The sequence below is a fragment of the Octopus bimaculoides genome, chromosome 12 (genome assembly GCF_001194135.2).
Source record: "Octopus bimaculoides isolate UCB-OBI-ISO-001 chromosome 12, ASM119413v2, whole genome shotgun sequence".
Taxonomy (NCBI): domain Eukaryota; kingdom Metazoa; phylum Mollusca; class Cephalopoda; order Octopoda; family Octopodidae; genus Octopus; species Octopus bimaculoides.
Window position 1 is genome coordinate 38373582 of NC_068992.1, and position 12988 is coordinate 38386569.

At 37.3% G+C, this 12988-nt stretch overlaps 1 protein-coding gene across 1 annotated transcript in view; it reads right to left on the reverse strand.

Annotated features, from left to right (window-relative positions):
- Positions 1–12988, reverse strand: part of LOC106875870 (uncharacterized) — an 86848-nt gene that overhangs the window by 56889 nt on the left and 16971 nt on the right. Inside the window, exon 2 of the mRNA XM_052972036.1 lies at positions 9108–9220. Coding sequence (XP_052827996.1) covers positions 9108–9220 — 113 coding nt within the window. The remainder of the gene's footprint in view (positions 1–9107; positions 9221–12988) is intronic.

A 12988-nucleotide genomic window follows, 5' to 3' on the forward strand; every position in this document is an offset into this window, starting at 1 on the left:
AGAATTGCTTCATTAACCATTTCTATGGAAGGAATCCAAAATAAACTCAAAGAAATTTTACGGTAGGAAAAATTCCAGATGAAAGAATTACTTTTGGTTTTTGATGACACCAAAAACAAAGAGATTAGATAAATCTTTAGAAATAATTGATAAATAAATGCATATTTGAAGTTTTTGGTTCATTAATTATAATGACCATTTAACCCTTTTGTTACTATATTTCTGTTGGGATGCTCTGTGTTTCTTTCAATTAATTTTAAATATAACAAAGAATTTAGTAAAATAACTTAGTTATCATTCAGTTAGTGTTAGGAACATAAATTGTGACAAAGGTTTGGTGGAAGATTTTAATTCAGAGCCAGTTTCAGCTGGGTTGGTAACGAAAGGGTTAAAGCATCAAGCAGGAAGAATCATTAACACATCAAGCAAAATGCTTAACAATATTTCTTCCACTCTTAACATTCTGAGTTCAAGTACACCAAAGCCAATTTTATCCCTCTGTCATTTTGGAAGTCGATAAAATAAGAGTACCAGTCAAGAACTAGAAGTGTGGTTGATGTGAACAATTCACCGCCTTCCCCTTAAATCTTTGGCCTTCTGCCAAAATTTGAAACAGCTTTAATGACTTGTAACAGCAATGCTTGTGTCTTGTGTGAAAGTATACATCTATATCATCATTTTTAATGCTGGCATGGGTTGGACGGTTTCACTGGGGACTGGTAAGCCAGTAGGCCGCACCAGGCTCCAATCTGATTTGGCAAGGTTTCTACAGCTGGATGCCCTTCCTAACACCAGCCACTCCGAGAGTGTAGCAGGTGCTTTTTACGTGCTACTAGCATGAGGAGCCAGTCAGGCAGCACTGGTACCGACTCACACTTGAGTGGTGCTTACAATGTGCCACCAGCACGGGTGCCAGTGGCATGTAATAAGTACCAGTCAAGCATGGGCTGATGCCAGTGCCGCCTGACTGGCTCCCCATGCCAGTGGCACATAAAAAGCCCCATCTGAACATGGTCAATGCCAGTCCCCCATTGATTGGCTCTTGTAACACACGCATATATGTATTTGTTATTTATATCTGTGTTTGTGTGTATTTATCCCCCCCACAATCACTTGCCATCCGATGTTGGTGTGTTTACCTCCCCATCACGTAGTGGTTCGGCAAAAAAGAGACCGATAAAATACTAGGCCCTGGGGTCGATTTGTTCAACTAAAGGCGGTGCTCCAGCATGGCCACAGTCAAATGACTGAAACAAGTAAAAGAGTTAAAAAGCACACACACACACACACACACACACATATATATAACAATTGCAGCGTGGAAGGTGTTTATAAGCCATTTAAAATAACACAAAAGCCGTCAGATTCACTTCAACATTTAAATTTAATTTGTCAAAATATTTTCGTCGCTTTGAGACCACGACCTGTTCACTGACAAAATTGTGCTGCATCTCAATTTTGTCAGTGAACGGGTCGCGGTCTCAAAGCGATGAAAATATTTTGACAAATTAAATTTAAATGTTGAAGTGAATCTGACGGCTTTTGTGTGTTATTTTAAATGGCTTATAAACATCTTCCACACTGCAATTGTTTTCGTTCCAGCACACAATCTCAGATCAGGTCGTTTGCTATGCAAGTACATCTCCGTAATATATATATATATATTCAAAAGACTAAATTCTAACTTCTGGGACACATCCAGCTTCACTATTTACTAAGCGATTTGCCCCAATTTTTCTTCACCAGGATTCAATATTTTTGAATATCATTATCCATTTGTTATCCAGCACGAATAACAATTCAATATAAACAGTGATAAAGGCCTTGGGTTTAAAGTTAAGAGGGAATCACAGTTGTGATGTTCATGCCTTTCTTGAGATATTATTGGAGTAAATGAAATTAACTGAATTCAGAAGGAGATTAAAACCAAGACAGAATTATCTCACTATCGGATTGCTTACTTTATACTGCAAACTAATCACAAACTTCATATTACACCTCGGGGCAAAAGGAGCCCCAGAAGACTATCAACTCTCTTTTCTTAGTAGACTAATGAGTATGAAAGTAAATACATAAATAAAATATAAATAAGATAACGATGGATAATGAGTTTTGTGAATCAGTGCACATAACATATATTTAATTGTTGCTATTACACAGACAGATAAGTGTACAAACCAAGGAATTTCGGTGCCTGACAGCATCACATTGGTACAGTTGTTATGTGGCTGTAATTTGACACTATATAAAGTTAGAATCTCCGAAAGAACAAGAATTTTTATCTCAGTCTGAGACAAGAAAAAAAAAAGTGGTTATTACACCAAATAAGAAGTCTGTAGAGTGAGGCTAGTTTGGAATTGCATTAGCAAATAACTCTTACATTCCTTCCCCTCACATGTTTTTGGTAAATTATTAATATAAAGTAATAACTTAACCCTTTAGCATTCAGATTATTCTGTCAAATGTAATCCTTATTTATTCACATTGTTTTGAATTAATCATGCATTATCACTTAGCTTTGAAATTTCAGTGAGGTGAACATTTAGTTTTAGAATGACAGTGTAGGGTAGATGTGAGAGGCCAGACCTGGCCAGTTTGAACATAAAACAAAAAGACTATTTTGGCTGGATGTGGTTGGTTTAAATGCTAAAGGGTTAAATCAGAGATTAATCTTCCTAACACCCCTCCTCCTCTTCATCATCATTATTCAAACGTTCATCTTCCATGCTGGCATGGGTTGTATGATTCAAAAGGATTCAGAGTCTGAGGATTGAGATAAACTAATGTATTTTGTGTATAAGTGCATATATATATATATACTTATGGGTATATACATGCCTGTGTCTGGACAGAGTTACACACAAATACACACACATGTAGTGGTGGTGGTGGGGTTTTTTAAGGGTCAAATGAAATATGTTGAGACAAATTTTCTGTAGTCAGGTGCTCTTCCTGTCACCAACCCTCACCTGCTTCTGAGCTAAGCGACATTCAATAAGTGAGTCTCAACCATTTTTTTTTGCCTACAGACCCTTTTGTTTCCTATTCTTCTCTACTAGATCCTCATAGCCATTCATTGTTTATGAAGTCCTATTATATTTTTATCATTATATATCATTAGGAATTGTATAAAAACAAATTGTTAAAATATTTTGTGTATTATAAAAGTATAACCTATTTATTGCAGATAAATTTTGATGAAAAAAATCTTATATGGATCTCTAATGGTCATGAAGACCCTGACTGAAAACCACTGGCCTAGGTCTTTGAACACAAAGCACCACAATGGCTGGACATGTTTTTCATGGAAGGCTACAGACCAATAACAATCAGCATGACAGTGAAGTTGACAACAGGAAGAGCATCCAACTGTAGAAATTTGCCTCAAAGAATTCCTTCCAACCCATGCCAACATGGAAAAATGGATGTTAAATCAATGTTGATGAAACTGAAACTTAGCTTCTGGAGATATCTCTTTCTTTGAAGTGCTCACCCTTGGAGGAATCCTAATTTTTAAGTTTGGTTAACCGTAGTTTATGAAATGCATGACACAAGATAACATAGGGAAGATTCATATTTATCAATTACCATTCCATCCATGCCAATATGCGGAGGAAAAACATAATCTTCTAAAATGTTAACTATCATAAAGTGTTGTTAAAATATTGGTTTCAAATTTTGGCACAAGGCCAGCAATTTCCAGGGAGGGGTTAAGTTGAATACATCAACCCCAGTGTTCAACTGGTATCTAGTTTATCAACTCTGAAAGGATGAAAAGCGAAGTTAACTTTAGAGAAATTTGAACTCAAAACAAAGATGTATGAAATGTTGCTAAGCATTTTGCCTGGTGCAGTAACAATGCCATATGTGTGGTTAAAATATTATTGAATGCATTCATGAAAAATAATTCCAATCAAGAAGGAAGCTTAAGAGTGTTAGAACTGAATAAGTTCCAGAAAGAAACTTGAGAATGGTAGAATTGTGTAAGGTAAATTCTTTGCTATGTGTCAGCAGAGAGGAGATCTTCCAGGTTCAGCAGAAACATGTCATGATAAGATTTCACAATCAATTATAAAATGTTGACAAAAACCAAAAACCATCTGGTTTAAAACAAAAACAACACATTGACATGTGCCATGACATTTGGTTGTTGGTTAGTAACAAGTTCATTGGGTTTGTAGAGATTAAACTGATAAAACCTTGTATACAGATGGTGAGGGAACAACTATCAGTGATAGTGGGGGGTATTAAATTAGGGAGAATTTTGGTTTTATTTCAGGGCATGAGTTAGGAGCAAGTGAGCGTGTGTGTGTGGGGCTCAACTTTAGTGAAGCAGTGCTGATGTTGACCTGCCTTGTTGACATCATAACCAGCCTCCCTGCACTTTCAAATACTTCTTGCTTTTTAAGCGAATGATTTCTTTGGCAACAGAAAGAGCATCCAGCCATAAAATCCTGAAACTTTCTCTTGTTATCTCTTGAAAGACCAATGCTTGCGTTGAGCCCCACAAAACCAATCAAAAATTATTTTTTTATGGGTTTTAAAACAGAAACGGTGTAGTTACAAATAAAATGACAATTATAAAAAAAGAGAATGTAAAAGAAATATGTAAACTGGTTTTATTAACTGAATTACTTTAAAGACGGGACAATTTGTGTGCTTGTACTGTGGATTTCCTCTCGTGCTTCAAGACAATTCATATGAGTCTCAGCTCATACAGCAAATTACTCGTACAACGGTGCACTTGTACTGCAAGGTTCTACTGTATTAACTGCCATATATTTTTACTTTCACATTTTACTTTCATATTTTCCGCTGAACATTGTGATCTGCTCCCCCCATCACACCTACATTTCATTCACTAAGAGTTTTCAATTTATGCATTGTATATGATTTTTAATTTACACGGCAATCCCTGACACTCCTGGTTTCTCTCTTGTTCTTTCCTCATAGTTTTTCTACATTCCACTCCTATTATTATCATTGATTTTTCTTCGGTAGTTTTGTGCAAATTTCTACTGCACCTGGTGCATGTCTGTGTTTCTCAGGTGTGTGCAGGTATTCGTATTTTTGTGGTGATTGGGGGAATATAAGCTCTTCCTGTTTGTTTTGTTGTAGAGTTTAGTCTCTTGTTATATTAATGTATGTTCTGTTGGGCTTTGTTTGTGCACAATGTCAGTTGTGTTATTTAATTGAGCTTTAATCTTGTATATAAGTTGCAGGAGTTGTGTGATTTTAGATCAATGTTTCTTGAAGTGGGCAGTATTGCCCCCCCTGGGGGCGGGGGTGGAAATTTCCAAGGGGGCATTGAAGAAAAGTGGGGCAATGATGGGGTAGCAATTCATGTAAAAACAACAAAATAATGGGCTCATTTGGTTAAGTTTTATTTGTGAAATACAGTTGCTTTGAATTTGCCTCAGAAAGGGGTCTGTGTTTGTGGTGGTTAGTTGGGGTGGGGGCATTAGGAATGTAGCCTGAGTGTCAAGAGGGTGGCAGCCCAAAAACGTTTAGGAATCATTGTTTTAGATCATTAGGTGCTTATTGCTTAAAGTGTGTGTGAAGATTGTTCTATTGAATCATGAGCTGTTCTATTGAATTGATAGTGTTTTGCACAAGATGAGGGCTGTTCTTAGCTATTTTTTGGGTAGTATGTAGTGCTGGGAGTTCTGGTATGGCTTCTATGCTTCTTTTCATATTATTTTTAATCCTGCCTAATGTTCCAGTTATTAATTGGTGCCGTTTTTACCCTCATGTCCCACATCTTGAAAATTTCAATTTCAAAGTTCTTGTATTTTGATAGTTTTATTGCTATTATTAATGAGGGTGAGGGACTGGCAGAATGGTCAGAGAATCTACCAAAACACCTTGTGATATATATTTGTCCTGTTGTCTAAGGATTGTCGACTATAGCTATATATCTTTATGCATTTTTTATACTTTTTTAGGAGTAAATAAAATCAGCCTAGTTAAGAGAAAAGAAAAGGAAAAAAAAATAACATCATAAATTTTCCATGAGATCTAAATTATAGTCTTGTATGTTTGCTCAGCAAACAAAATATTAGGTGTGAATGAAACATGTACTCCTCTCAATACTACAACCCCTGCCACTTGAGGGGGTGTTGTCTTGCAAAGTACTTGGTGACCTTGTCAGTGCTGATGCCATGCAAAAGGCTCTGGTGGTGGTGGTGCCACATAGAGAGCACTGGTGATGGTGCTACATAAACTGTACCCAGTACACTCTGTATAGTGGTTGGCATTAGGAAGGGCATCCAACTGTAGAAACCCTGCCAAAACAGACAATGGAACCTGGTATGGCTCTTGGCCTTGCCAGCCCTGGTCAAACCATCCAACCCATGCCAACATGGACAATGGATGTTAAATGATGGTGATGATGAAGTTTAATTTTGCACCATAGTTTATTATTACATCTTATCACCTTTCGAGTATCGCCCACCCATTTTTTTTTTCTTCTTTTTACTTCAAGCCTGTAATAAATCCCTTTCCTCTCCTCTGTTTTCAACCTTATTCCCCCACCCTCCCTTTTCATTGTCCTTCATTCCTCTGTCTAGTACTAGCACTATTGCTTACCCCCTCTTCTGTTCTCCCTCACTTATAGGGCTCACTTTAGGGCCCCAGCCTTGCAAATTACAAGGTGATCATCAGTAGTGCTGGCCCTGTGAAAAATCACCCACTACACACTGTAAAGTAGTTGGAATTAGGAAGGGAATCCAGCTGTAGAAATCCTGCCAATGAAGACATTAGTACAGACACCAGTCCTCTAACTTATCAGACCCTGACACTCCTTCCAAACCATCCGGCAAGGAAGACTGATGTTAAATGGTGACAATGATTATGATGACCATCCTATGCCTCTTTAGATATTGGTGCAAACTAGTGCCCTCTATGTTAAATTTTATGGAAAAGGTGACGAATTATATAATGGAGTCATGTTGGACTTTGATACATCATCAGTTATGTTTTGGATAAATTATTAACATAATGTAATAACTTAACACTTTAGCATTCAGATTACTCATAACACCAACTCATATTCTAATTCTAAAAGATTTTTTTTTTGTTTGAAAATTTATTTAAAAATATAAATTGTGCATGGTTTAATTATTTTAATTCCGAGAAAAAATCACAATCCTTTCCAAACACCCAGGGCCTTCATAGCTCTACCCTTACTCCCATATGAGCTTACAAACACCCATAAACAAGCATTTTCAGCCAGGGTTAGAACCAATGTTTTATACTAACAGATTACAATTGAATGAGCTGTGAAATTTAAAGGGTCTCTTGGTCCTCTTGGTCCTTCAGAATCTTCAGTTATTTTCTTTCATATTAATCAGAGTTGACTTCGTGTGTTCAATCTAGAGACTTGATACAAGACATCTGACCAGATGTCTATAACTTATACTTTTTATTTAAACTTTTAAACACTCCCATTCACTCCCCATCACTCACTCTAAACATGTCCCTCACACTCTTATGGAACATTGCCCTCCATCCCCTCTATACTACCTTTCACCTGGCTCATAACCACCTCCCTCAGTTCCCTCTCTCAGTGAAGAGGTCTTCGTCTTTCAAGTTACTTGTCAAACCCACTGGTTCCACATAAAAAGCACCCAGTACACTATAAAGTGATTGGTGTTGGGAAGGGCATCCAGCCATAGAAATCATATCATAACAGAGAACTGGAGACTAGTGTAGCTCTCTAGCTTGCTAGCTCCTGTCAAGCCATACAACCTACAGCTGCATGGAAAGTAGATGTTAAATAATGGTGGAGATGAAACTTTTAAACAACCATCACCATTACTGAGGTCACTACTGTCTCCATCATCACCATTTTAACATCCACTTTTCCATGTTTGTAAGGGTTAAAGGGAAATTTATTGAAGACAAAAAAAATAGGGGGTGCTTTTGATTCAGTACATAGAGGAATGCTGATGAAAATACTTAAAGCATATGATATTCCATCAAGAATTCTGAGAGCAATAAGTAAGCTGTATGAGAACACCAGAGCGAAAGTGACCACTCTTGATGGAGAGACGGAATACTTTGAAGTCAAAGCTGGAGTATGATAAGGTGACATGCTAGCACCTTATCTATTCACTATCATTCTGGACTATCTAATGCATAGAATGTATGAGGGCAAGGAAGAAGAACTGGGATTCAAACTGCATAGGCAAAGAAGTAGACGGCATCAAGGAGTAACAGTGACTGACCTAGACTATGCTGATGACCTGGCATTACTAACAGAGAGGACAGATCAGGCACAGGAGGTACTGAGCAGATTAGAGTAGGAATCAGGGAAAGTAGGATTGCACTGTAACGCAAAGAAAACAGAGCTGCAATTATTCAACCATGAATTGACAGCATGGACACAAAGCACTGAAAAAGACATCATAACAGGGAAAGCTCTTGCCTGGAGCACATGCCATAAATTGAGAAAGGTATGGAGTTGAAGGTTAGCAAGGAAATTGAAAGTGAGGTTGTTTCTGGCAACGGTGGAGTCTGTTCTTCTATACGAGGCTGAAACATGGATGCTCACTAAAGCATTGAAGAAGCAGTTGGACAGTTGTTATACAAGGAAGCTTAGAATGGTACTCAATGTCTCCTGGAAGAGTCATACAACAAATGCTGACTTATACCAGGGACTACCAAAAGTAACATTCAAGACACAGCATAGAAGGATGAGACTAGCTGGATACTGCATCAGACACACTGATGAAATTGCTAACAAGTGAGTGTTCTGGCAACCAACAGAAGGAAGAACCAGGAGAGGAAGGAGGAAGATGACCTATATCGACAACTTGGTGGAGGATACTGGTAGGAAAGGAGTACAGGAGCTGAGGACCATTATGGAAGATTGAGATGAATGGGGAAAACATGTGGAAACAGTGTTGGGGAGTCCTGTGGGAGTCCTAGATAGATAGCTAGATTATTGAGGCAGAGCTGTAATGGCCAGACATCCTTCCTGTTTTGCCCAACCATCGCTTGTTTCCAAGCAAGGAGATATTTCCCCCATGGACAGACATGTTAAAAAAAATAAACATCATTATTAGAAAATTAAATATGATATAGAAATAATGGTAAATACTTACTTTTTTGATGCACCCAGTTTTAGAGGAGAAAAATTTGGTGGGTTGGAGACAGGACAAGACTGAGAAAGGTCGCTCAGCAGAATATCCAAATCTGTGGCAAAGTTATTTAACATCTGAAAGAAAAAAAAGAGAAAAATTTGAATTCATTTTGGAGTTTTTATTCCTTAAAAATTTATATAAATTAATTTTCATTTATCCTGTAGATTTTGTTCAGATCAAGAAAACCACAGTTGATACAAGCAAAATGTATTTTGACTATAGAGCAGGAATTGGTAATCGCAATGGCGTCACAAATGGGCCATTGAAGTATTCTTGGTGAACCTCAGATCTTTTATTTGAATTTAATATATTTTTTTAAGAAAATTATTTTTTCCATTTCTTTTTAGTCAGGAAGGAAATAGTATCCATGACTCCTCGCAGAACCTCCAAGACCAGACGGAGGTACCTTCCAACAGGTGATCCAGCCTGAATATTAAGCAACAGATTAAACTCCACATAGACTCAGAATGAACACAAGAGATTCTATTCTAATCACTGGACCAATTTGCTGTCTTTTAAATAATTTTCAAGTTTGAGCACAAGGCCAGTAATTTTAGTGGGAAGACGATACTCAATTACATAAACTCCAGTATTTAACTGGAACTTATTTTATTGAACCTGGAAGGATGAAAAGCAAAGTTGATATCAGAAGACTATGAAGGGCTGGAAAAAATTCTGCTGTGCATTTAGTCCGATGTGCTAACAGTTCTACTAGCTCACCACCTTTTAAGTAAACTTTTTTCTAATATAAACACAAGGTTAAAGATTTGAGATGAAGGAATTAGGAACTGGCTGGTTAAAATTGACCCTAGTACTTTAATGACACTGTATATCATATACCCCAGAAAGATGAAAAGCAATGTTTAAATAGTGTAAGTCATGGTGTCCAATTCTTTGACGATTCAGTAAATACCATTATCTCATCAGAAGAACCACCCAAATAGAGTAAATATATTACAGTGGCGGTGGACATGTCTTTACATAAAGTCTTCTCATTCTTTAACCTTCATTAACTTGACTCGTAGTGACTAAAACATAATCTTACTTTAATCCATACAAATGTTATGAAACTAATTTTAAGCCCCACCCCCTGCCGCTAATCTAATCATCCCACTTTCCATGATGACGTTCAACAGAACTGCATTTTCAATTATGATGCATCATTCTTCCCACACACGCAGCTGCGATGCCCTAAAAGAAACTTGTGTTTGTTTATCTTCCTTCATTCTAGTAACCTTCAGTTGTTCAAAACTTTTGGTAAACAAATAAGTTTCTGTTAACAGACTGATTGTCAATACCACATACCACATGTTTATGATGCAAACAAATGATGAAGTGGGGTAGGGACAATGCAGGCACACACACAAATCCACAGTGACAACATTTTCCTGGAATTAGTCAGTTTTCTTTTTTTCAAGTAACATCATCATTTAACATCCGTTTTCCATGCTGGTATGGGTTAGATGGTTTAACAGGAGCTGGTAAGACCAGGAGCACACCAGGTTCCATAGTCTGTTTTAGCATGGTTTCTACAAACTAATGCCAACCACTTTACAGAGTGTACAGGGTGCTTTTTATGTGGCACCAGCACCATTGCTTTTTACATGGCACCAGCACCATTGCTTTCTACATGGCACCAGCACCATTGCTTTTTACATGGCACCAGTACTATTGCTTTTTACGTGGCACCAGCACCATTGCTTTTTACGTGGCACCAGCACCATTGCTTTTTACGTGGCACCAGCACCATTGCTTTTTACGTGGCACCAATATTTCTTCACACACAAAAAACCTGATAAACACAATGAAAGATATAATAATCTCTAGATTAAACAGAAGACCATCAGTTTTGAGGGGAGGGGTTAGTGGATACCGCTGACCCAAGTACTTGAGTGCTACTTTATTTTATCAATCATGAAAGGATGAAAGAAAAAAATGACTGAGGCAAGAGTTGAACTCAGAACTTATAGGGCCAAAACAAACACTGCAAAGGATTTATTCCAATGCCCTAATGATTTTGCCAGCTTGCTACCGAAATAATAAGAATTCTTTCTGTTACTGAAATTTAAGAGAGGGGCTAGATGATTATACTGACTCCCGTACTCAACTGGTACTTTATTTTATTGACTCCCAAAAGGATGAAAAGCAAAGTTGGCCTCAGCAGCATTTGAACTCAGAACGTAAAGAGCCAAAATAAAATACCACTAAGCATTTTGGTTGGCATGTTAATGATTCTGCCAGCTCATTTCTTTAATAATAATAATAATAATAATAATAATAATAATAATAATCCTTTCTACTAAATGCATAAGACCTGAAATTTAGGGGAGGGGACTAATCGATTACATCCACCCCAGTGTATCACTGGTACTTAATTTATTGACCCCCAAAACGATGAAAGCAAAGATGATTCTGGTGAAATTTGAACTCAGAACATAGCGGCAGACAAAATACCACGAAGAATTTTGTTAGGCATGCTAACGATTCTGCCAGCTCGCTGCCATCATCATCATCATCATCATCATCATAATAATTGTTTCAATTTTCGAGGGGGTCAATTACATCAACCCCAGTGCTTCATTGGTACTTATATTATTGACCCCAAAAGGATGAAAGGTAAAGTCAATGTCAGTGGAATTTGAACCCACAACATAATAATGATAATAATAATAATAATAATAATAATAGTTGTCAAAGATCATGAAGGAAAAAAATGCTTTCTAATTGATGTATCAATACCAGCAGATGACAACGTTTCCCTAAAAGAAATGGAGAAACTTTCAAAATACAAAGACCTGGAAATAGAGGTAACTCGAATGTGGAATCTAAAAACAGAAACAATTCCTATCATAGTAGGTGCCTTAGGTATAATAAAAAAAATATTCAGACAAATACATAACAAAAACACCAGGACTTACAAATATATATAACATACAGAAAATTGCACTACTGGGCACTGCTCACATCCTACGCAAAACACTTTCAATACAGTAACTATAAGAGCATCACAGCAAACCACAGCACGTACCCAGGGCACACAGAGCAGCAATCGGTAGTGAAGTGAAAGCACGTTATAAAAATAAAACTACTGAATGATAATAATAATAGTCCTTTGTGGGAAGGGGGCTAATTGATCACTCTGACCCCAGTGCTCAACCAGTATTTATTTTATCAACCCCAATAATAACAAATAAGACCAATCAAGTACTGGGGTTGCCTTCTCCTTTCCCCCAAAATAATAATAATTCTAATTTTGGCATGAAGCCAGCAATTTTGAGAGGAGGAGGCCTGTCAATACCACTGATCATAAATACTTGAGTGGTACTTTTCTTATCAATACTGAAAGGATGAAAAGAAAAGTTGACCACAAAAGGATTTGAACTCAGAATGCATATGTGATGGAACGAATACAACAAAACATTTTGCCTGAGGCTCTAATGATTCTGCCAATCTTCTGCAATAAATAGTCCTTTCTACTAAAGGCACGAGGCCTGAAATTTTAGGGAAGGGGCTAGTCGATTACATTGACCCCAATGTTTCACTGGTACTTAATTTATTGACCCCAAAAGGATAAACGGCAAAGTCGACCTCGGTGGAATTTGAACTCAGAACATAAAGACAGATGAAATGCTTTTAAGCATTTTGCCTGGGATGCTAATGATTCTGCCAGTTTGTTGCCTAATACTGCAATAAATAACGGAAGGGGGGGTTGAAAAAATAAAACGTAGAACAAAATGCAAAGTTTTTCTAAACAATGCCGAGTGTCTCTAACATTGGAAATGTTGCTTCAGTGACAAAATACACCATATTTGGTTAGACAGCAGACTGCAGAGAAGTGACAT